The following is a 26,670-nucleotide window of genomic DNA, read 5'->3' as shown; positions in this document are numbered from 1 at the left end:
ACAGTGGTTTTTATCTATAGTTTATCGGGTCTTTATTTTCTGGGAGTTTTCATTAAGGGACAGGCTATAAAGCCATCATATCAAGATCATTTGTATTAAAAGAATCCTGATCCCAGGCAAAACAAATAAACAAAGCAGCTGGCAGTTGAGGTGCTAATCCATTTTACAATTACTCCAACTTAATATTTGGAGGGCATTACAGTAACACTTTTTTGTTTAATGTCCTCTTATTTTATTTCTTACAGTATGGAATATAAATAGAAATGACCTCCTAAGAAAATCCCATATAAAACTTCTAATATATAGTGTCTTTTCACATTGCTAAGAAAGGCAATATATAAAATTATGTAACAGTGCATTATTTGCAGGAGAGAATCTCTACAGTCAATTCAGTGCAAAGTGAAAAAAAACAAATACTGGAGCAATGTCTGACTCCTCAGACAAGAGGACAGCAACTTTGTTCCTCCAAGGCAGAAGACTGTGAAGTCACAGTAATAGTTGTTTGCCTTCAATTGCCAGTGTCAAAATGCAGTTAACATTGCTCAAGAAGTAAAACACTTTGTTACCCCTCCAATAACATCAGTGTGGAATTTGAGAAACATCACTGCAAATGATCAATTAAAAATCAATTACTCTCATCTAACTAATAGGACCTAACCTCTTTATTCACAATTTTTATAAACCTCTACAGCAACCATTCTGATTAGAGAAGTAGATTTATCACAAATTGACAATTTTTTTTGTCTACAATTTTCATATAAGTCTGTATTTTATGTACTCTGGTGAAGATTTTGGATATATCAAAAACATGCTGTGCAGTTTTCACTTTTTAAGCACCTAGTATTTAAGGAAGGTTAGGGAAACTGCATTTTGAAAGATGAGTTCCCTCCTTTTTCTTAGGCTAACCTCAAAGTGGTAGGTTGAGGAGAACAGCTAATAGCTTCATTTTGTTTGGTCTCGCACCCCTAATGAGGGATAAGTGTAAGTAGCATAGTGATAGAATCATAGAATTGTTTATGTTGGAAAAGACCTTTAAGATCATCGTGTCCAACTGTTAACTTGGTACTTCCAATTGCACCACTAAACCATGACCCTAAGTGCCACGTCTATGTGTCTTTTAACTACCTCCAGGGATGATGACTCCACCACTTCCCTGGGCAACCTGTTCCAATGCTTGTTAACCTTTTCAATGAAGAAATTTTTCGTAGGATCCAATCTAAACCTCCCCTGGCACAACTTGAGGTTGTTTGCTTTTGTCCTATCACTTGTTACCATTAAGAAGAGACAAACCCCCACCTCTCTACAACCTCCTTTCAGGTAGTTGTAGAGAGTGATAAGGTCTCCCCTCAGTCTCCTCTTCTCCAGGCTAAACATACCCAGTTCCCTCAGCTGCTTCTCATGGACTTGTTCTGTAGACCCTTCTCCAGCTTCGTTGCTCTTCTTTGGACACGCTCCAGCACCTTAATGTCTTTCTTGTAGTGACGGGCCCAAAACTGAAGACAGTATTTGAGGTGAGCCCTCACCAGTGTTGAGTACAGGGGGATAGTTACTTCCCTAGTCCTGTTTACCACACTATTTCTGATACAAGCCAGGATGCTGTTGGCCTTCTTGGCCACCTGGGCACACTGCCGGCTCATGTTCAGCCAGCTGTCAACCAACACCCCCAGGTCCATTTCTGCCGGGCAGCTTTCCAGCCACTCTTCCCCAGGCCTGTAGCACTGCATGGGGTTGTTGTGACCCAAGTGCAGGACCCGGCACTTGGCCTTGTTGAACCTCATACCATTGGCCTCAGCCCATGGATCCAGCCTGTCCAGATTTCTTTAGAGCCATCCTACCCTCAACCAGATCAACACTCCCACCCAACTTGGTGTCATCTGCAAACTTACTGAGGGTGCACTTGATCCCCTTGTCCAGGTCATTGATAAAGATATTAAAGAGAACTGGGCCCAGTACTGAGCCCTGGGGGACACCACTTGTGACTGGCCACCAACTGGATTTAACTCCATTCACCACCACTCTCTGGGCCCGGCCATCCAGCCAGTTTTTCACCCAGCGAAGAATATGCCCATCCAAGCCATGACTGGCCAGTTTATCCAGGAGAATACTGTGGGAAACAGTGTCCTGTCTGTGGGAAACAGGTATCTTATCTGTCGTGTCTCACTGTCTCTCTGTCTGTTTTTGTAGGTGGTGATTTCCTGTCCTTCTTAAGAAAAAAGAAGGATGAGCTAAAAACCAAACAGTTGGTGAAATTTTCGTTAGATGCTGCTTCTGGTATGGCATATCTCGAATCTAAAAATTGTATACATAGGTAAGGAAGACTTTTTTCCTCACTATTGTGATTTTGATTATTGGAATTGCTAGCTGTTTAAGTGTATGTATATGGTGCTTATTATCAACAGGAGTGATCACTACAATTTAAAAAAAAAAAAAAGACTGCACTTTCTTTTTCTGAAAGGAGTTCATTATTGCTTGTCTAATTCAAAGCTGTTCTGTTCATTTGGGTAAGAATCAGTACTACATTATTTGATCTGTATAGGTCGTTGCTATTATAAGTTAATAATGATTTTTCACCATAATAATTTGCATTATAAGGAGCATAATTCATACGGTGACAATGAATCATGGCAAAAAACAATCTGTCCTGTCTGAAATTTACAGATACTTGCATGGCCAACAAAGAAGTTAAGTTACATTTAAAGTGTGTTTCAGAAAAATCCACAGTTTTTTCAGATAATAAAGGGAGAAAAACTCAAATTCTGTATAATAAAGTATTAATTGGACAGCTTTCTTTAAAGTATGGAAGATTATCAGGCATTATGCTCTTGGGGTACCTTATTTCCATTCCTACCATTCCTTTTTGTTGTTTCTTCTCCAGTTTGACTCTGCTGTGAAGCTGCTTATACTGAGTTTGTGTCAAAGGGAATGTACTTAATTTCCACTGATTTTTCCCCTCAGAATATCACAGTATATAACCTGCTACAATGATATGAGACATAAAGATCATAAATAAATATTATAAATATGAGATATAAACATTAACTGAAACACTTCTGCAAGATCATGATATATAAGAAACACTGAAAGGAAAAACCTAACTCACAATATTCTTTTTGGGAAATCCCAGAAAAGCATTGTAAGCACAATGGGGAAAAATAGGATTAAGGTCCCAGCATTCTCTCATGATAGAATTTGTGTCAGCCTGGCTCTGTTTGCATAGAAAATAATGGCATAAAAATCAGAGCAAGAGCATTAGTGATTTACACTAGCCTCATAAATGCTCTAGTGCTTAATAATTTCTGTAACTGTCAAATCAATGTTAAATCAGAAGTGCCCATTTAGAACTCCTATGCTTTTAGAAAATAAAACCAAGTGGAAAAGTAATACATGAATAACTAAATCTTATTAAAACTGTATTGTGTAATGTCTTGGTTGGTAATTGCAATTACTGAAAAAGCATACAGTATACAGCATACTCCTGGACCAACCGGAGCCAATGGGGAGGCACTGTTAATACATGGCATAGGAATGGCGCTTGGAGAGCAGCACAAAGTAATTACAGCTGCTCCAGCCAAGTCAGCCTCAATGAAGACACGGCTGAAGTGTCTCTATGCAAGTGCACAGAGCATGGTGAACAAACAGGAGGAGCTAGAGATGTGTGCACGCCTCCAAGGCTACAATTTCATTGGCATCGTAGAAACTTGGTGGGATGACTCCTACGACTGGAGTGTTGGCATGGAGGGCTACAGGCCCTTCAGGAGAGACAGGCAAGGGAAACAAGGAGGCAGTGTTGCCTTATATGTGAAGGAGCAGCTGGAATGCATAGAGCTCAGCCTAGGGATGGATAAAGAGCCAACTGAGAGCCTATGGGTCAGGATTAAAGGGAAATTGGGAGCAGGGGACATTACAGTGGGGGTCTGCTACAGGCGACCCGACCAAGACAATCGAGTGGATGAAGCCCTCTATAGACAGATAGGGGCAGCATCACACTTACAGACCCAGGTTCTCATGGGTGACTTCAACCACCCCGACATTTGTTGGAAGGGTAACACAGCCAGGCATAGGCAATCCAGGAGGTTCTTGGATTGCATTGAGGACAACTTCCTTCTCCAAGTGGTTGAGGAGCCAACGAGGAGAGGAGCTATGCTGGACCTTGTTCTTACCAACAAGGAGGGGCTGGGAGACAGTGTCAAACTCAAGGGTAGCCTGGGCTGTAGTGACCATGAAATGGTCAAGTTCGAGATCCTCAAGGCAGCGAGAAATGTGCGCAGCAGGCTGACCACCCTGGACTTGGGAGAGCTGACTTTGGCCTCTTGAAGAACCTGCTTGGTATGGTGCCATGGGATGCAGCGCTGGAGGGAAGAGGGGTCCAAGAAAGTTGGTTAATATTCGAGGACCACCTCCTCCAAGCTCAGGAGCAATGCATCCCTACAAAGAGGAAGGCAGGCAGAAAAGCCAGGAGGCCTGCATGGATGAACAAGGAGCTCCTGGACGTGACCAAAAGGAAAAAGGCGCTTATAGGGAGTGGAAACAGGGGTGGGTAGCCTGAGAGGTATACAGAGGAATTGTTCGAGCAGCCAGGGATCGGGTTAGACAAGCTAAAGCCCAGATAGAACTAAATCTGGCCAGGGACATTAAGACAAACAAAAAATCCTTCTTTAAGTATGTCAGCGAGAAAAGAAAGACTAGGGAAAATGTGGGCCCTCTCTGGAAGGATACGCAAGAACTGGTTACCTGGGACAGAGACAGAGCTGAGGTACTCAATGACTTTTTTGCCTCAGTCTTCACTGGCAAGGACTGCAGCCACACTGCCCACGATGCAGAATGCAAAGACAAGGATTGGGAAAATGGGGAACCACCTACTGTAGGTGAAGATCAAGTACGAGACCACCTGAGGAATCTGAAGTGTACAAGTCCATGGGACCTGATGAGATATATCCATGGGTCCTGAGGGAGCTAGCAGATGAGGTCGCTAGGCCACTAGCCATCATATTTGAGAAGTCGTGGTGGTCTGGCAAGGTTCCTGCCAACTGGAAAAGGGGAAATATAACCGCTATTTTCAAAAAGGGAAACAAGGAAGACCCAGGGAACTACAGGCCAATCAGTCTCACCCCTGTGCCTGGCAAGATCATGGAGCAGATCCTCCTGGAAACTCTGCTGAGGCACATAGAAAACAAGGAGGTGATTGGTGACAGCCAGCATGGCTTCACCAAGGGCAAGTCAGGCCTGACAAATTTGGTGGCTTTCTATGAAGGGGTTACAGAGGCAATGGACAAGGGAAGATCAACTGATGTCATCTATCTGGACTTGTGCAAAGTGTTTGACACTGTCCCACATAATATCCTGCTCTCTAAATTGGAGAGATATGGATTCGACAAATGGACCACTCGGTGGATAAAGAACTGGCTGGACAGTCGCACTCAAAGAGTCGCAATCAACGGCTCGATGTCCAAGTGGAGAGCAGTGATGAATGGCATTCCTCAGGGGTCAGTACTGGGGCCTGTACTGTTCAACATCTTTGTCGGCAACATGGACAGTGGGGTCGAGTGCACCCTTAGCAAGTTTGCTGATGATACCAAGCTGTTTGGCTAGGTAGACACGCTGGAGGGGAGGGATGCCATCCAGAGGGACCTGGACAGGGTGGAGAGGTGGGCCCAAGCCAACCTCATGAAGTTCAACAAGGCCAAGTGCAAGGTCTTACATCTGGGTCAGGGCAATCCCAAGCACAAGTACAGGCTCGGCGGGGAATGGCTGGAGAGCAGCCCTGAGGAGAAAGACCTGGGGGTGCTGATTGACAAGAAGCTCAACATGGGCCGGCAGTGTGTGATCGCAGCCCAGAAGACCAACCATATCCTGGGCTGCATCAAAAGAAGTGTGGCCAGCAGGTCAAAGGAGGTGATTCTGCTCCTCTACTCCATTCTCGTGAGACCCCACCTGGAGTACTGCATTCAGCTCTGGAGTCCCCAACATAAGAAGGACATGGACCTGCTGGAGCGTGTCCAGAGGAGAGCCATGAGGATGATCCGAGGGCTGGAGCACTTCTCCTATGAGGAGAGGCTGAAAGAGTTGGGACTGTTCAGCCTGGAGAAGAGAAAGCTCCAGGGAGATCTTATTGCGGCCTTCCAGTGCCTAAAGGGGGCCTACAGGAGAGCTGGGGAAGGACTTTTTACTCGGGCATGTAGTGATAGGACGAGGGGGAATGGCTTTAAACTGGAAGAAGGCAGGTTCAGATTGAACATTAGGAAGAAGTTTTTCACTTTAAGGGTGGTAAGGCACTGGAGCAGGTTGCCCAGAGAGGTTGTTGAGGCCCCATCCCTGGAGGTGTTCAAGGCCAGGCTTGACGTGGCCTTGGGCAACCTGGTCTAGTGGGAGGTGTCCCTGCCCATGGCAGAGGGGTTGGAACTCGATGATCTTCAAGGTCCTTTCCAACCTAAACCATTCTATGATTCTATTTATTCATTAAATGGTAATGTGATGCCTGCAAAATATAAATAATTTTAGAAACAATTATTTTTGGAGAAGTGTTATCCCCAATTCCCAACCCACCCCACCCCCCCACTTTTATTTTAAACTCTGGAAAAAGGATATCCCTGCTCATCTATGTGGGTTAGTACTGTTCTAATTGCTATAGATGATAATGTGGCTTCAGTGTATCTCTGAAAGACGCACTGGCAGTTAGCACTGAATAGGAACAGTTATTCTTACGGTGTGTTTACAAAGCTAATAGTGATTCAGAGAATATATTTCAGTGACAAGATATATGTAGCAATGTCTTACCATATGAAGATTTCATTGTTTCATTGTTTTCAGTTAGAAAGCTGAATACAAATGTGTCATATCGATCTCAATTCAGGAAGAAGAGCTGTAATCTAATATGTTTTGTTAGTGCCATGGGCTTGCCAATGCACACAACCTGGGTTACACATGCTGTAGTACAAGCAGGGGAAAAGTTCTTTTGCCCTGTTTGCTTTTTAACTTTCAAAATCTTTACAAAATGTGTTTATTATTATCACAGATTGTCAGAGGAGGTTATCAGAGAGAGCTACCACCTTCCTTAAAGGCAGAAACAAAATTTTTAGTAAGTCTATCCTGAAGAGAACTACAACTTCAAAGTGCAAACAAGCAAGGAAATGGTATCTTCAGAAAAACTTCTTACTTTTATGAAACACAGAAGTTAATGAATCAAAATACCTGTTTCCAATATTATTTTATCAATCTTATTTTCTGCGATATTCAAGATTATTTTCTGTTTTATGTTGTTGGCCATAATATGTGCTTATATTTATGAGCTAGTTTTTCTGAACTTGATAGGTAAATGTAATGAAAATTTCTGAATCAGGACAACAAACAGCCAAGTTTAGTGATTTTAGTAGTAATGATAGAGGCACTTCTGGGTGGGTTTCTTTTGAGTTACTAATACAGGTTAATTGGCAAATGCTTACTCTAGGAAAGTAGCTCATGAAGTTTTAGAATGTGTTTTACCAAAGGCCAAAATGCATGTTAGTGGGATTAGCGTACATAATTTTTTTTCTAGGTCTGTTCCCCATTTGAGGTGTTTGAGCATTTACCCAGGGTTTCTGAGCATTCTGGGTGATGGCTGGAGATGTTTTTGCCAAGAAACCCTGTCGGCCACAGGAGCACAGAGCATCTGTTGCTTTGGGGAACTTTGGAGCTGTCACACACGAGTGGGTGCAACACTTTTGGTGCTGTGCTGTGAACACACTACATAAGGGAATGACAGGACAGGCTAGCAGGGAAAAGTCAAACTGTCCACTGCTTTGTAAGCAAGCTCTTAGGTGCCCAGGGCTCAGAACCCCGCTGGGGTTTCAGCCCCTCCTTACCTGAGCACTGAAGGTGCGGCTATGTGACTGCCTGGTCTCTACAAGGATTTTGGGAGGCCTTGTTCCCTCCTTCTTAGGTAGGTAAGAAGGTAGGTAATTAGTCACGGGTAAATATAATGATGAGAGCATGTAGATTAGCATGGAACAATTTAATTCATAGTAGAAAGAAGATTTGGCACTATGTAAAAAAAATAGCAATTTTTTTTGAAAGAACAATAAATTTGTTCCTTTTTGTCAGAAACCTCATCAACTGAAAGTAGTTCTCAGGTAAAAATGAGGTAAGAAAATTAACTACAGAGAAGATGGGCTAAGCAGCAGAATGTTTGTATTCTGTTTAAGAAGGTTCAGTAATATATAATTAGAAATAGTGTCTCTTATGTGAATTGTAGCAAAGCAAAATTGTTTTGCTTCATGCTGTTGTTTTTTTACAGTATTCTATTTGTTGTTTTAAAGATTTGCTCAGAATCCTCAAACGTTTTTTTTAGTAGTTTAGGTGACCATAATTTAGTACCATGTGCATTTGACTCACTGTTAATATGAAACTAAAGGCTGCTTAGGAGTTTATTAAAATTATTTTTAATGCCACTGTTTTGTTGTAACTGCACTAGCTATGCTTAGCCTTTTTATTTTAAAATTTTACCTAAATCTGTACTGGCTTTCTGAAATTGCTATTTGAGTCATACTTTGACTTAGCCTTTCGGTAGTGGGGCCAGTGCAACAACTAATCTGCTCCTTGTTTTCTATTTTTGTGTGTGCTATGGTGTTTCAGTAGGTGCAAATATGAAGTTAAAATTCGTCAGACTTAAAATGCTTAATGCATGTCAGTGTTTATTTGATCTGCATTTTCATCTCCCCTAACCTCCAGATACCACTTGTTCTTTGCTCTCTCTTTGTTCTGTTTAAAGAGCAGAAATGAGTGGGCTTAAAGGAAATGAAAAAAAAGCTGCATGAAAAGATGTTATTAAAAGAAATAAAAAGAGTGGTTGAACATATACAGAAGAGTGTAGTCATTTCATCTCCATTTAATTAACATGAGGTTGAAGAATTGTTTCTTGCTTTTCATTTTTACCATATGCTATTGTTTAGATAGTTCCATTTTTTTCTGTTAATTAGAAACACAAGATAATGATGGAGATGTGATAATTTCAGTTAGTTCAATAAGCATTTATGAGTGGTCTTCTTTTCCAGTATTTGATTTGCATGTGATGAATGCACTTGTCCGTAATTTATTTTTAGTTTCAAACCAAGCCTGCAGAAGTATAGGAGAGAAGCTGCAACAATCAGATTCAGAGGATTTAGGCATACCTACATATTGTTTGTAATTTCCCCTCTCTTTACTGCCATCATTTTGTAATGAAAATAATTCAAATTATGGTAGATCTCAATTGGAAAAATATTTTAATACTGAGAGAAGCAATTATGTGTAGGATTTCCTCTGTTTTTGTCATTTGATAGTCAGTACAACCTTTCAAAGTCAAAGAAACAGTTAGGTCTTGAAAATATTTCTGTGCGGAAAATTGTGTTGTAACTTCATCTACAATTAACGCATACATAATTCTAGTTGAAACTAGCAGAAATGTTTTTCTTTTTTTTCAGTTAGCTACTGTGCTCCTTTATTGTGTTCCACACACAGTTTCACTGCTTTACTTGAGAAGTAGATTGATTTTTACCTTGTTTAAGAGCTTTTACAAATACATGAAGAATAAGTTTATTTTTTCAAATAATTTAATGTGAACCTTATGAGGTTCAACAAGGACAAGTGCAAGTTCCTGCACCTGTCGAGCCAATCCCCAGTATCAATACAGGTTGGGGGATGAGGGGATTGAGAGCAGCCCAGAGGAGAAGGACTTGGGGGTGCTGGTGGATGAACAGCTAGACATGAGCCAACAATGTGCGCTCACAGCCCAGAAGGCCCACCATGTCCTGGGCTGCATCAAAAGAAGCGTGCCCAGCAGGTCGAGGGAGGTGATTCTGCCGCTCTACTCCACTCTCGTGAGACCCCACCTGCAGTATTGTGTCCAGCTCTAGACCCCTTGGTACAAGAAATACACGGACCTGTTGGAGCAGATCTAGAGGAGGGCCACAAAAGCAATCGGAGGGTTGGAACACTTCTCCTGTGAAGAAGGGCTGCATGAGTTGGAGTTGTTCAGCCTGAAGAAAATAACGGGAAGGCTCTGGGAAGACCTCTTTGTGGCCTTTCACTATAAAGGAGTCTTATAAGAAAGATGGACAAAGGCTTTTTTACCTGTAGTGATAGGTAGCAACAGGACAAGGGGCAATGGTTTTAAACTGAAAGAGGTTTATATTGAACATAAGGAAGAAATTTTTTACAGTGAGGGTGGTGAGACATTGGAACTGGTTGCCCAGGGAAGTTGTGGATGCCCCACCATTGGAAATGTCAGGTTGGACAGGGCTTTGAGCAACCTGATCTTGTGAGAGATGTCCTTGCACATTGCAGGGGGTTTGGACTAGATGATCTTTGAAGGTCCCCTCCAATCCAAACCATTCTGTGATTAAACAAATTTAAAGATACATTATTAGGAGAGAACTATAATAAAAGTTAGAATCTTTACAGTTATCAATTAATAAACATTCCTAATGTCAGTTTTTTCACTAAAGTTACCAGCACTGGCCTTCAACTATTCATCCATCAAACGTTACATAAAGCTGGTATTCGATTCAAATGACTTATTTTCAATATATGCACCATGAGTGTGAGAAGATACGAACTAACTTCTTTCAGGATGCGTTCCCTAGTCAGGTTTTCCTTTCAGTCAACGCAGTTATGTTCTGGAAGTCTTCCATATTTTGATTAAAGAAGATCTGTTTGTTGGTAAGATGATCGTGTTCTATGGTCCAGTCCTTCCATTTTAGTCATATTGGTACTGCTTCTTTTTGCCTTAGTTTTCTAGCTGCTAAAAACCCCACATGAAATTAAAAGTGAATGGTTTAGCTTCATGCTATGAAATCCTGGCTCTGTTGATATTAATTCTGGATTTCTGTAGTTTTTGTTAGCTAAGTACCATTTATATTAATTACATGTAAATTACTAGGAAAATACTCGCTTCCCTGTTACTTGTCTAGTTTATATTATCTGCTCTGCTCCCGGAATGTTTTTTCATGGTCAGTCTGGTAACTGCTAATGTAAAGAATTTTGGAAAGAGGTGTCAGAACTCTTTCATAACCATGAATGCCGTAAGAACTATACTAAATAGTTAAGTTAGTCTTTCCTTTCCTGTGAATCTTTCATTCCTTCCTGGGAAAATAGTTCAGCTACCACAAAAAAGGATGAAAAGTGATCCTATTCAGTTTAACATAGGTGCTGTTCAGTTCAGCGTGTCAGTAGTGGTTCAAGTCTCCTGGGAGCAGGAGAGTGATGGTTTGGCTCCAAACTGAGCAGACTCCTTCCTAAGGAGAGGGGATAACTTGCCTGCTTGCTTTCTCTACCTAAATCCAGTGGATTCTGTTCTGAAGTAGGTTGCTCTCCTTGAGAACAACGTGTTTCTTTGAATAGTGCATTTCCTCCTGGGGAATTGCAATACTGGAGACCTTTTTTGTAGTTTCTGTAATTTTCTGTGCTGCTGATGACTTAGGAAGAAAACCTACATTTTGGTGGAATGAGCTTGCCTTTCTATAAACTAGATGGACTCTTCAAGTTTTATTGTGGAGGCATTAATTTTCCATTATTAATAAGGTTTTTATGATTCATTCAGGGCTACATGTATAAAATTAAGTGATGGTGCAAGATTCCATTTCTTTAGCTTTCTTTCATAGACAATATTTACTCATTACTGAAATAAAAAAAAATTTGTACTGTTGCATTCATAATAATAGTTGATCATGCTTCAATCGATATGTCAGAGAATTCTTGTCAATAGTACAGTTGGAACACTACATAAATGTAATGAATAATCATAATTTCCAGCCTTATTTATAAGATTGTCTCTGCTTTATATAAAATGATGTTTAAAAGCATGGTTTTTACAATATGAACATTAGAAATTTTCCCATTCTATTTGAAGTTAAAACTACAAACAGGAACTTTGATGAAGAACTGTTACTTTCTGTAAGCTACTTTATATAGGTATGTTGTTAGTGTTGAAAAAAAAATGCTCCAAGAATTGATTCTGTCATAGCTAAAAAATAATTTTTAGTCAAACTTTGAATTTGATTGGCACATTACAGTACCATGTATGGAGCTTTTATTTCTTAATATGGACATGCTTTATGCAACCTTCTGCGTTGCCTTTTAACTAGGAAGTTTTTTTCCACTAAAACCAGTATTTCCAATGACTATTAGATTATAAAGATACTGTGCAATTATAGCATTGTGGGTTTTACACAGGTTATTGATTTTTTTTTTTTTTTTTTTTTTTTTCTCTATTGGTCATAAGAGGTACTAATGGAAGAACCATTACTAGTGCATAGCTGTTTTTTGGACGAATGATCCAGAGTGCAAGTGTACAGGAAGATTGCAGAAGCCCTCCTTCTCCCAGCTCTGTTGCAGGTAGTGGAGGATCTGTCTGCTAACTGTGTCCAAAAAACATAACTTCCAAAAGCAGCTCCTGGGAGCTCTAGTTGTTGCTAAACAAAGGAAGTGTTGACTGTTGCCAAAACAGTGGTGCTGCTCCCCTTGGCACTTTGCTTCTAATGCAAGAAGGGAGTGCTGCACTCGTCTAAAGGCTGTGGTGTTTTTTGACACTCCACTAAATGCTGTTCCGAGGCACTTGGAGACTTCAGCCTTTCTTTGTGCTCCAAGGGTGCGATGATGTTGAGGTAGTTGGTCTGCACAAGATCCTTTTTTCATCAGTGGCTAATGAAACTGCATTCTGGACCATAACATTTATCAATACAAATGTGTCAGTGCTTCCAAATGCTCCAGAAAAATATTTTTCATAGTTTTCACGCTACTGTTTCTTCAAAATGCAGTATTTCCAACCCTAAAATAACAAATAGAGTGCTGTTCAGCTACTGTCATCTAAGAGGAGAAATGGGTGAACACTGCTACATTTCGCTCCGCTTGCCATATGGGAATAGATTAGAGTATGATATACTGGGCTTTAGCTCTTAAAAATAAATTTTCAAGGGTTTTCAAGGGTTTTTTTAATGCAATTTACAGTCGTCTCCACTGTCACATTGTAATATGGTTTGATCCTAGAGAAATCCATTTACAGTTAAAGTTGAATCAGTTCTGAATTGGTACTTTTGGTTGTCTGAAATCTTATTTGAGCAACATGATTATTTTTTTCTTTAATGAGCTGTATGATTCCGATCTGAAAGTATTAAGGAAGAAAACAGGGGAAACATAAGTATCCAAACCCATTACATTAAATATAGTGAATATTGTATGCTTTAAGCTCATTGTAATAAATTAGATTATTGATTTCTAAGTATGCCCTAATGTAAGTGGATGTGAACGACAATGAAGAGTTGCTTCTGAATAAAAAGTGAGCTTCCTTCTAATCTATTCTCTGTTTCACTGAGCTATTGAATTCTGGCATGGCTGAATAACAAAAGGTTTAAAAACGGAGAGGAATACAATTTTTTCTTGCACTCTCTGTGTATTTGTTGTAAAGCTTGATACCGCTTCCTCTTGTGTGTTTTATTTGAAATTCACCCCAACCACTATTAAAAGCAAATTCGCTATCTCAGATTTAGCTTTGCCACAGCTGCAGGAGGCTTGTAATTAGAGTAACAGATGCATGGATTTGGACAGTCAGAGTATGATGTAAGAAATGTCTGAATACATTTTTGTGTCCTGTAAATCTCAACATATCGTCCTATCTCAGTAAGACTGTGCTGTCTTTCATATATTACTGAATTATGCTTGATGCAGTCCTTTACCAGAGAAGTCATTGATCACAGCGTGTAGGAAATATGTATTTGGATTGTGGCTTTTTGGTGTTACATAAATAAGCAGTACACATATGGTTATATTAACTTAATGATTGGCACTTTAATGATAGAACTGCAAGTTCTGGTGTCTTTTTTTTTTTTTTAAGAGTAACACATTACTTTATTCAGCTGCTATTAGGGCAGATTTTGTTTGCCATTGGGAATTTCCAGCGCCAATTATCTCTACCATTTGCTACTCTTCTTTGTAAATATTAAATTATCAAGGCATCTATTAACACAAGTGCAAAACAAAGTTGTTGTTTAACTGTGGTTGTTCTGAGGCTAATATTAATAATGAATAGTTCCCAGAGGCCAGTTTAGTATAGGATATTAGATTCTGCTGTTTCTCAGTTTGGAATGGCAAACTGAAGTTTATTCATATGAAATAAATAAAGAGGAATTAACTTTTTCTTTCCATGATTGAATTTTCTTTTAATAAGGCAGTTACAGCATTTCATTTTATTTAATTGAAATTTCCTTTAGGTTTCTTCATATCTCTAGCCAATACACAGTCTATATATCAGCTGAATGGCATTAGGGGTAATCCAGTATGATCAGCCAACAATAGTTCTTTATATTAATGTTTTGAAATGTCTGTTAAAGGTTTCAATGAATTTGATATTTTCATTTTATGATAAACTTTACCTAGTGCTCCCTATTCGGCTTGTGCTTGAATATCATCTTTTATGTGTTCCACATAAAATGGGGAAATATCCCAATTATTTCAGACTGAGATTTCAGTATGTCACATTTCCTAGGATGATGATTTAAATTGTCATGAAGAGTTAAACTAACGATATTAATAGATAAATTGTTTGGCATGTTATTGCAGACTTATTTTGTAGAACTAGTTATTTAAAAAATGCAATGTCCATATTGAAAATAAACTATTGTAATAAAAATATATGTGGTGATAGAATTTACCATTAACTGCTAACACAGGAGAAGCTGCAGATCTGTTATTTTTCACAACCATTAGAAGTGTATAACAGGTTTCACTTTTGCTTTCTGTTTTGGTACATCTCATCTTTCAGTTAGCAATTAGAGGTTAGATTTACCATTAGGAGGTAACTTCTTCATTCTGATCAACTGACTCTGCTTTGTATTTTTAAGGAACCATGAGTGTTTCATGTATTCATGTGTAACTTATATGTGACCTGAGACCTTAATATAACACTTGCAGATTTTGTGCTTCTGAAAGAAAATAATCTAGCAACCCTGGTGAATTAAATCCTTTGACTGGGGATGACAGCAGAACAAGGTTTCCATTCAGACTGCCCCTGCCAGCCCACCCCAACTGATGTCTTGTTCCTGTCCTGCCAAAGTTTTCCTTAGATTTCAGAGCTTCCGTGGCCACTAGAGTTTCTTGGCCTCATTGCTCTTTCTTTTCATGAAAGAAAGCACAATACATTGTTTACTAAATGGAAATGACACTCTCTGGATTTATAAAGGATGGAAGTTATTATCTACCACTTAATTGGGAACATCCTTTTGCCTCTTTCTGAACTCATCTGCATTGAAATGATGACCTTCCAGAGGTGGTATCTGTAGCCGAAAACACCTATTTTTCATACTACCAAAACCCACTCTTGTTTTCTTGAAAGTTCATGGTATTAACTCGGGTTTTGTTATTAAAGTGTGATGGTGTCCTGGTTTCAGCTGGGAAAGTGTTGATTTTCTTTCTAGTGATTGCTGTGAAAAGAATGCCAATAATGCATATTGTTTTAGTTGTTGCTGAGTGACATTTGTACTTCTCAAGGTCTGTTTTCAGCTCCCTGTAGAAGCTGAGAAGGAGCACAGACAGAACAACTGAATGGCCAGTGGAATGTATCATACCATAGACATCATGCTTAGTATATATATGGGGGTTGGCCGGGGGGAATCCATGATCACTGCTTAGCACAGTGCCAGTTCAGTGGGGGGTGAGAAATACTTGTGTCATTATTGTTATTATTATTATGGTTATTTTCCTTTTCTGTTATTATTCTGTTAAACTGTCTTTATCTCAACCCATGAGTTTTGTTTTTCCCCTTTCCCTTGTGCCTCCTTTTCTCCCTCTTCTCTCTGCCCGTCTCAGGGAAAGGTGGAGAACTGCACAAGCACCTGCATGGTCCTAGCTGCCAGCTGGGGTTAAACCACAACAGGGGGGGTCATAGCTTGGGTTTTCCATTCAGTGCATTCATGGGCATACTGACAAACCAAAATTTACTTAATGGAATGATATGATTAATGAAAATTAGAGTAATAATATTGAATTAATAAGTATTTGCATGGTTTACAAGTTAATTTGTAAATTAAATATTTTGCAGTATTAACTAATTTTAAAGAATTACATCCATATAATCCACGTCCTTGTTCTAATAAAATGGTCAGCTTTCCTTGTTCAAGGACCTCAATGCCTGAATAATGAATAACATGACTGAAAAACACTTAGATGCTCTATAATCAGAATATTTTGGGGGAGGGAGCTGTAGAATTAATTTACAGATGGGAGATCATGATAAGTCTCGGGCATTTGCCCAGTCATCTGTAGGAGGGAGTGAGGCTGAGCATGGAGCTGGGTTCCTTGGCAGACAGAATGGGAAGATGATTTGGCATCACAAAGGAAAGACATGAGAAATACTTGCTAAGGAGCGTACATTGTATACAAATGTAGCAGGAAGGTAATGTGCCGTTTTTAGGCGAATATTTTGTAAGAAAATGATCCTAAATCCACTTCACAGAATCACAGAATTTTCAGAGTTGGAAGGGACCTCTGGAGATCAACTAGCCCAACTCCCCTGCTAAAGCAGGATTGCCCAGAGCACATTACTCAGGACTGCATCCAGGCGGGTCTTGAAAATCTCCAGAGAAGGGGACTCCACAGCCTCCCTGGGCAGCCTGTGCCAGTGCTCTGTCACCCTCACCGTAAAGAAGTGTTTCCGTGTATTTGAACGGAACTTCCTGTGTTCTAACTTGTGCCCATTGCCCCTCATCCTGTCACTTGGAACCATTGAAAAGAGTCTGGCTCCACCTCCTTCAACCCACCCTTTAGATACTTGTACGCCATAGTAAGGTCTCCCCTCAGCCTTCTCCAGGCTAGAGTCCCAGCTCTCAGCCTTTCCTCATAAGGGAGATGCTCCAAGCCCTTAATCATCTTAGTTGCCCTTCGCTGGACTCGCTCCAGCAGTTCCCTGTCCCTCTTGAACTGGGGAGCCCAGAACTGGACACAGTATTCCAGTTGTGGCCTCACCAGTGCAGAGTAGAGGGGGAGAATGACCTCCCTCGACCTACTGGCCACACTCTTCCCTATGCAGCCCAGGATTCCATTGGCCTTTTTGGTGACAAGGGCACATTGCTGGGCCATGGATAATTTACTATCTACCACGATCCCCAGATCCTTCTCCTCTGAGCTACTTCCCAGCGGGTCCGCCCCTAACCTATACTGGTGCCTAGCATTCTTCCTCCCCAGGTGCAGGACCTTGCACTTGCTTTTGTTGAACCTCATTAGGTTCTTCTCTGCCCAGCTCTCCAGTCTGTCCAGGTCACTCTGGATGGCAGCACGGCCCTCTGGGGTGTCAGCCACCCCACCCAGTTTGGTATCATCAGCAAACTTGCTGAGGATACACTCTGTCCCCTCATCCAGGTCATTAATGAATATATTAAACAAAATTGGACTGAGTATTGACCCCTGGGGGACACCACTGGTTACAGGCCTCCAACTAGACTCTGTGCCGCTGATCACAACCCTCTGAGTTCTGTCCCACAGCCAACTCTCAATCCACCTCACTGTCACCTCATCTAGCCCATACTTCCTCAGCTTCCTCATGAGGATGTCATGGGAGACAGTGTCAAAAGCCTTGCTAAAGTCAAGGTAGATGACATCCACGACTCTCCCCTCATCCAGCCAACCAGTTATAACATCATAGAAAGCTATCAGATTGGTCAAGCACGATCTACCCTTGGTAAATCCATGTTGACCACTTCCAATAACTTCCTGTTCCTCAACGTGTTTGGAGATGACATCCAGAATGAGTCGCTCCATTACCTTCCCAGGGACAGAGATAAGACTAACTGGTCTGTAGTTCCCTGGGTCCTCCTTCTTGCCTTTTTTGAAGATCAGAGTGATGTCAGCCTTCCTCCAGTCCTCAGGCACCTCTCCTGTTCTCCACGACCGTTCAAAGACGATGGAGAGTGGTCTAGCAATAACATCCGCCAGCCCTCTCAGTACTCGTGGGTGCATGCCATCAGGGCCCATGGACTTGTGAATGTCCAGCTTGGCCAAGTGGTCTCTGACACGGTCCTCCTCAACTGAGGGAAAATCTTCCTCTCTCCAGACCTTCGCCTTTGCCTTCAGAGTATGGGATTCATGAGGGACAGCTTTAGCAGTGAAGACCGAAGAAAAGAAGGCATTCAGTAACTCTGCCTTCTCTGTGTCTTCCACCACTAGGGCACCTGTCTCATTCACCAGTGGGCCTACATTTTCCCTAGTCTTCCTTTTTCTATTGATATACTCAAAGAATCTCTTCTTATTGTCTTTAACTGCAGTGGCCAAGCTGAGTTCTGATTGAGCTTTGGCCCTTCTAATTTTGTCCTCATAAGTTGCCAACCCCCTTTTCCAGAGAATGTAAACTTTTCTTTTTTTCCTGAGGTCCAGCCAAAGTTCTCTATTTAGCCAGGCTGGTCTTCTTCCCGGTCTGCTCGTTTTTCGAGACAAGGGGATGGCCTTCTCCTGCGCTTTTAAGAGCACCTGCTTGAAGTATGCCCAGCCTTCCTGGGCACCTTTGCTCTTCAAAACTGCCTCTTCTTAAAGTTCCTTTACTTTCTGATAGTCCAGAGCTTCTCATTCTGAGATATCATACTTTTCCTTTCCATTGGCCCTACCCTTTCTGCTTTTACTGCATAATTGGCTACAGCATGAATGAGAAAAAAAAAAAATTGCAAAAGGAAAGTTTGTTAGGAAGGAAATATTGTGTGTGCTTGTTACAGCATAGGTAAAGCATAACTGTTTAGTAGCTAGCTGGTAATTCTGCAATTCTGGTCTTACATGTTTGAGTGAGTAACAATGAATCCGTTCCTGGAAATCTCAGATAATGGTCGGGTCTTTCTGCCATGCTGAACTCATGTTTAGGTCACAAGGCTCATCAGAGGGTACAAAAGGACAACACAAAGTATGTGTTCAGAATGCTGTGAGATACTGTAGTACAATATTATATATGATGCGTATAGTTATGTGATCTATTATTTTAGAAGTGTATCTATTTTGTTCTTGTGAGACGGCTGTTCTTGTTTGTAAAACCAAAATAAAGTTCTTGCATTAGAAAACTCAGTGTTTTGTAGACAGTGAGGAAAAAAGGTAATTGTCAAAAGCTAATTATGGAAAGCATGATATTTATTGTAAGAAATCAGAAGAAATTCTTAGTTTATAAACAATTGATAAGAAATTTCAGAGGATGTTTAGATTTTTTTCATGTTACAGAAGATGCATATTATGAAAAATATTTAATTTTTTGCTTTTGCAGAGTTGATTCTGTGTATCTTTTCTCTAATGAGATATCGCTGATATAGAAAATACCCTCTTAAAAATGAGTAAGCTTTGCTAGAAATAAACAAATGGGATTGAAAAAAATATAAGCACATTTTCTTAAACTCTTTTATTCTATTTTACGAGCTGTAGCATTTTGAGTGTTACGGTATTGTGTTAGTGTTGTTTTCATTTAACTGCAATACCACTTTCTTGTCGATAAATATTAGGAATTAACAAGTATTATTCAGACAAAATAATTTGAATAACATCTTTTAAGAATAATAAATCTACTCACTGCATGAGAGTGACAGGCTCTCTCTATTTAAGAAGTGAGAAGTAAAAAATGAGAGTACAGGATATTGAAACTAAGATAAAAATAACATACAACCAGTGTTTGTGAAAACTACTGTGGTGATCATAAAGTCATATAGCTTTCCTACATAGTATAAGTAATATTCTCTCTACTCTCATAGTCCTGTTGCAATGGAGAATAGTGGATGAAATGTAATTACTTTCTATGGTAAATATAAAAAGTTTAGTGACATCTACTGTTTAGAGAAACAACAAGACAAGTTCACATTCTCTGAATTTCTGTCTTGTGTTATACAAGGTCAATAAAAGCATGTACTCTGGAACTGTTGTCAAAGGACGTACCTAAATACTTTATGCAGAAGCAAGTACAGAAAAGAGAATATTAATATTGTATTTCTGATAGGTGTGCAACACTAATTAGGTTGCTGTCATCTACAATATCTAAACATTTCTACCTCATATCTTCATTTTAGTTTCAGATAATTCATTTTTAACAGTTCCACGTTCTTCTAGCTTTCATTGGTCTCAACAAGAATTTTAATTTCTGTGACTTACTACTTGAACTTTTAAGAGGTAGAACAAGAAGTTCCAGGTGCAATCAGACCTGTTTCTTCAGATTTTGCTAGTTTTTGTAGACTAGTGTCTTTGAAAAGGAAAAGGCATAATCTGAAAATAACTTTGAAATTCCCTAATGTCTTCCAGGGAGGAAAAATGCAACCTAATGCTGAAAAGTGTTACCCACTTTCTTGAAGTATCGATCTCTTCTTTAAACAGCGTGTTTTGAATGGATTTAAAAGTGAAGTTTGGAGAACATTGTAGCTTTAATAATAATAATTAAGAGGAAATGGTAAGGTATAAATATGAAAGTATCAGGAGGTATCAGGGGAAATCATTATTCAACTAAGGGTCCTAACCTCCCGCTGAAATTCAATAGTAAATGAGAAACTGCAACTTTTTACAGCCAGATGAACTTTTATTCCATGTATTAGAAGTAAATTAATTTGCTGTTATTGCTATATATCTGGTTACTTAAAATAAAACGGGGGTTTGCCTGCCATCTTTCAAGTAAGAATTTTACTATTAAATTGTATTGAAAAATAAACTGATCCCACAGAGTGAAGTCTTAAGTGCAAGAGACATTGCAAAGTCGGTGTTGTGGGTTTACCCAAGTGCATTAAATAAATCAACAGAAAAATTGTCATCGAATTCAACTGGAAAAGAAGTAGGATCTTACATGGATATGAGTGCTATACTTCAATAGATGTTACTTAACAAGTTGTTGTGGTCATTGCCATGAAGCTACAGCAGTAATTCTTCTCCATTTACTGTGTTTTGGAGTTCAAAGTTTCATATTAAATCTGCTTAGAAACGTCAGGCACCCCCTTGTCAGATGCCATCAGATACCAAATACTTCACAAGGAGTACCAAATACTTCACAACTAGGAGATGCAAAGCATGTTTGTGGCCGGCTAATACCACTGGCGGTGTTTCCGCAGAATTTTGAAACTATGTTTTTAATAATCCTTCCCAAAAAAAAAGATGGACTGCAGGATTTCATTTTTGCAATGAGTAAAGGAGGCATTGATGGTAGATGATAAAAAATGAATTAAATGGTAGAATAGGACAAAAGCAGAAGAAGATGGACTGGGGAGGAGAGGAAAAATTCAGTCACGTCAGAAATTAGGTATGGGGTTCTTCTTTGAGCATAGATCATTGACCAGAGGATAAGTATGTGTGTCAATGTTTGTTTAGTAAAGCTAAAGCATGCTTCCGTGTACGCTGTTTTCTTTTCTTTAGGGCGTAGAACTTTTCCTGTTTTTTTTCTTACAGCAGAAAATTCTAATTAGTGTTTCTAGAAAAGGAAATACGTGTTGCAGTAAGATATAATGTATTGGTTCAATATTTAGTGGCTTCCCAATACTGATTCTTGGCATTCCAAAGAGGAATGTACCCCGGTTGTCTCCGACAGGAAACTACTTTCATTTTAATAAAAAATTATTAGGTTGTGTGTCAATAATAAATTCCCAAATTGCTTTCCTGAGGAAAATAAACATAATTCCCTTTTCTAATTTTTATAGACACACACATATATATATGCATATTAGGTTAGCTGTTTTGCAGATTTGACAAAATCTTTATCCACTATTTTATTCAGATAGTACTAGTGATGATATAACTTAGTCTAATGGAGTCCTTCCCAGTGCCTCAGGAGGTTTTTCAGAAGTGCCTCCAAGATTTACATTGCTGCAGTTTTATCACTGAAGTATTACGTTCAGTGTGGGTGTGTGGCTGAGTACATGGTGAAAAACAGATGAAGGAAGAAAGTAAAATGGGTTTTAATATGCCTTCATGAAAGAAGTTAGTTTTAAAATTTGTGCAAATGAAAAAGATGATGATTTAGAGAATATATTACTTCTGCATGATCATAGGTGGCATATAGTTCTACATATCAAATAACAAAGAAAATGCTGTTTTCCGGCTTATTGTTGATCTTTCTTTGAGAATCAAGACATTTTTCTCATAATGCTCAGAGAAACTTAGGTGAAGTTATGCATGTTAAGCTCAGTTTGAAGGTAAATTCAGTTCTAATAGGTACCACTCACAAAAAGATTCTGAACAAATTTAATGTATCTTAAAGGAATTGCATTTGCTGAGAATGAGTAAAATAAAACATACAGTAAACTAAGTGCATGTTACGGTCTCTCTTTTGTCATTGCTCTGTAGTTCTCAGTGTCTTATATCTTGTGTGGCAGAATTATAGTCTGCAGGAGTATGCTTTTTATGAAACTTTTTTATATCACAGTGAGTATTGATGGAAATAGTGACTTACTCTTTGTCAAAGGCTATTTCGAAATCCCTTATGCAAGGCAGGAGGCAGTGAAGAAAGCCTTATTGGCATGTTAACTGATTTGGAAGATTGAGGGAGATCATCAAGGTACATGGAACTCTAAGAAGTGTTGAATCAATGTTACAGTATTTTGTTGTTTGCAGATTTAAGCTGAGTCAAGCCTGACAGAAAACCCTCCTGGGCAAAGCTGAATGTCAGATACTTCATCAAGTCTCATGGGTTCTGGAAAATAAAAATAGATCAGTGAAATAAAAGCCAAGTCCCAGTTTTGGAAAAAAAAAATATATATAGGAGTTAGGGTGGCAGAATAAGTAAAAATACTTGATTCAAAAGGCTTCCTGCTTTTGGAGTAATTTCTGGGCAGGATTTTCAAGATCAGTATGATGAGCAAGCTTAAAATGCTTAAACAAGGAGTTTCTAAACTTTTCTGCTATGAATATTGCTTCTCAATAGTTAATGGGTTATAAACGTCTCCATTCCCATTCACTAACAAATGAATCGACTGTCCTTCCTGTTTGGTATCATAGACCTTGCAGACTTCTTATTCGCTTCCACAAAGCCACGCTTTCTTCCCATTCTTGCTTGTGCAGACCGTCCACTCTTGCACATGATTATCTGGACTAGTTTCTTATCCTCCTTGCAAGGTCATGAATGGAATCATGAAGTCCCACTCCCTCCTGAGTTTCTTTTACTGAGACCACCCTTGCCTCCCTTTCATGTTGCTAATAATCCTAATGGGAGCTAGTGTAACTGCTTAGATAAAAAACTAGTCGTGGGTATGAGTTTGATATCTCTCTGGCTTGAAATGTTGAGGGATTATCATGTTCGTGAATGGAAATTCTGAGTATCATAAGCAGATGGCAAAATTGAGATGGCACGATCTCCCATGCTGCTATTGTCTTGTTTTAGCTGAACAAAGGTGTGAAATAATATTACTGTGGTTACAGATATATTTCTTTATCCTGGTTATTTATTAATGTATTTTAATTTCAAAGGGTTTGTTTAACTTCTGTTTATATCATACCTATAACACAATTGGACTTCAGTGGTAAATTGAAACTAGTTGTTTATAAGTTTGTAGGTAAACAGCTATCTTTCCAGCCACAACAGAACATTGTAACCTTCAGAGAGTCAGGCAGACAGAACTCTTAGAAGACTATAAAAGTTATGGAAGATTTTTCTGTGTCAAATATAAAGATATTTTTTCCTTAAATGGGCAGGTTTTGCTTTTTTTAACTATTAAGTAGCTATTAAATTGAAGTGCTTCGGCTGCCTTTTGAGCAGTATTTTATAGCAACTGACAAAGTGTTTGATAATCTTTTAGATTCCACAGTGAGACAGTATTCTTTAAACTACACAGTTCACCTCTACTAGTGTTTTGAGCCCCTTGCAGTAGATGTTGTCTAAATCTGGAGCTGGAACATAGGACAGTCAATAGTCATTTTGACATAACTCAAAAATGCTATGAGAAGGAGCAGAAATAATGGGGAGTCTTCTGTGAGCACTAATGGCAGGGGCTCTGATGTGCTGCCGGCATCTGCACGGGAGAGAGGAAAGGACAAAGTGGTGCTCCCTAAAGAAGCCTGCAGTTGAGGAAGCCAAAATTTGTATGGTAGCTTCTCAGTCTGGGACCATGTTTGGCACACAAAACCAGACTACATCTAGACCCAAGTAAACCTCTGTAACTGAATGTAGTGGATATATGAGGAGCCTCGTCACCGGCTACATCGGTCTGTTTATTTGCTTCTCTTGCACCGAGTTATTTGCTAATGTAGGGGTACCTGTTGGACACAATTCAAACCTGGCTGGGGAGTGGCTCTGTGGAAAGGGACCTGTGGGTCCTGGTGAACAACAAGCTCAATGTGAGTGAACAGTGGGCTGCTGCAGCAAAGAAAGCCAACAAGATTCTGGGTTACATCAACAACAGCATCACCAGCAGAGGTAGAGAAGTCATTATCCCACTCTACTCAGCACTTGTTAGGCCACAGCTGGAATACTGTGTTCAGTTGTGATGCCCGCTATACAAAAAAGGTGTGGACAGGCTGGATAGTGTCTAGAGGAGAGCCACCAAGAAGATCAAAGAACTGGGAAGCCTGCCATACCAGGAAAGGCTGAGAGAATTGGGTTTGTTCAGCTTTGAGAAAAGCAGGCTTAGGGGAGACCTCATGACCACGTTCTAGTAATAAAGGGTGGCTACAAAGAAGATGAAGACTCCTTTTTTACAAGGAGATGTGGAAAAGATGAGGGGTAATGGATACAAGTTATTCCAGGGGAGATTTCAATTGGACATGAGAGGAAAGTTTTTCACAGTAAGAACAATCAGCCATTGGAATAATCTCCCCAGGGAAGCAGGGGATTCTCCATCATTGGACACTGCTGGGTCATCTTGTTTAGACCATGCCAAGAAAGATTAGACCAGATGATCATTGAAGTCCCTTTCAACCTGGTATTCTGTGATTCTATGATGATTGATCTTCTACCTTGTAAAGTATAATAGTCTAAACTTTGATTTCTGATCCCTATTAAAATTGCCATTGTCCTAAATGTCACAGGCATTTCACACATTAGATAATTGTTGTTGAACTGTTAATGCATTGGTGCATAAAAGATGGTGCTGGGATGAATGAAAAGAATTCCTAGAACTTCCTCAGTTTATGATTCAGTTCTATTTCGTTTCAATAGGTGGAGTTTAGAGGGTTTGTACATATGTACACCTTTCATATTATGCTGAACTGCAATGCTAGCTGACATATTTGCCTTGATGACACAAAGGAGATATTTAAAAATCACGCTTGTCAAGATGACCTAATATCCCTCCCAAATTACCTAACCTATCTTTCTTTTTAGTTTAATATGCATACTTCTATGAACATCGTTTTATTCTTCTTACCTTTAAGAAACCATAGTGCATGTTATTTCTTCTATCTGTGGTTCCACCGTGTCACTAACATACTTCTAAAGCCTATGGAGAAGTACTGAAAACATATATTGTCATTTCCACTTCATGGCTCTACTCTTCTTGGTCTGAATCATTTTATTTCTTATTTCTTTTGTTTCTTGCCTTATAAATAGCTTCGTAATAACAATAATTCTCTGGACTTCTTGCTTTTAAGTTGTGTCTACTTACTCGATTTCTACCACTGCTGTGGCCTTTCCTTTTATCTCTACTTTTTTTTTCCATTTTAGTTTGTTTTGCTTTCTCTTACAGTGAAAGGCCCAAGACCTCTGCTGTTTATACATAGAATTATTAAAGGAAATGGTGTTAATGAGCAGGAGAAAGCCACATTCCTAAGTCAAAGCTAGAAATAATTGTGATTACATTGATGATACTGTATTAATACAATTACTTTGTCATAGCTAAGATTGCAGACATGCTTAGTTACAACAGTAGGGCAAAATATTTCTTACCTCCTTCTGTAAGTCCTCTCTTCAGGGGTATGTAAACTTTTTGCATTAGAAAAGAAGTCAGCAGAGCTAAGCGTATAAAGGAAAGGAACGTTTTTTACCAGTAAGAACTGATAGGAAGTTACTGCTTTGCTTGGTGAAAGGAGCCATAGCAAACTCGCCCTATTATCAAGATCATTAATGAAAATGTTAAACAAGATGATTGAACTCAGTAATGATGCCTGGGGTACACCACTAGTTACTGGCCTACAACTAGACTTTGTGCCACTGATCAGCTCCCTCTGGGACCAGCCATTCAGCCAGTTTTAAGTCCACCTCACTATCTGCTCATCCGGCCCATAATTCAACAGCATCTTTGTAAGGATCTTACAGGAGGCAGTGTCGAAAGGCTTACTTAGGCTGCTGAGGTAGACAAAAACCACTGCTCTCCCTTCGTCTACCAGGCCAGTTATTTCATCATAGAAGTTCCTGAAGTTGGTCAAGCATAACTTGCCCTTAGTGAATGCATGCTGACTACTCCTCATGGATTTCAGGTCCTTCAGGTGTCTAGAAATTGTTTCCAGCATTAGGTGCTCCATCACCTTCTCAGGGATCAAGGTGAGGTCAATCAGCCTGTAGTTCCCGGGGTCCTCCTTCTTGCCATTCTTGAAGGCAGGAGTGACATTTGCTTTACTCCAGTCTTCAGGCACTTCTCCCAGTCACCATGATGGATGGAAAGTTCTTGAGAGTGGCCTTGCAGTGACATCAGCCAACTCCCTCAGTACTCATGGGTGCATCCCATCAGGGCCCATGCATTTATGTGTGTCAATTTTGCTTAAGTATTCCCTGACCAGATCTTCTTCCACCAAGCGTACATCTTTCTTGCT

At 39.6% G+C, this 26,670-nt stretch overlaps 1 protein-coding gene across 1 annotated transcript in view; it reads left to right on the top strand.

Moving 5' to 3' along the window:
- Nucleotides 1-26,670, top strand: part of FER (FER tyrosine kinase) — a 173,901-nt gene that overhangs the window by 124,782 nt on the left and 22,449 nt on the right. Inside the window, exon 17 of the mRNA XM_082497917.1 lies at nt 2,185-2,308. Within this exon, the coding sequence (XP_082354043.1) occupies nt 2,185-2,308 (124 nt within the window). The remainder of the gene's footprint in view (nt 1-2,184; nt 2,309-26,670) is intronic.

Source organism: Vanellus vanellus, assembly GCF_965231255.1.
Source record: "Vanellus vanellus genome assembly, chromosome: Z".
Classification (NCBI taxonomy): domain Eukaryota; kingdom Metazoa; phylum Chordata; class Aves; order Charadriiformes; family Charadriidae; genus Vanellus; species Vanellus vanellus.
The sequence above is the reverse complement of the archived record's forward strand: the minus strand, read 5'-3'. Positions and strand labels throughout refer to the sequence as shown.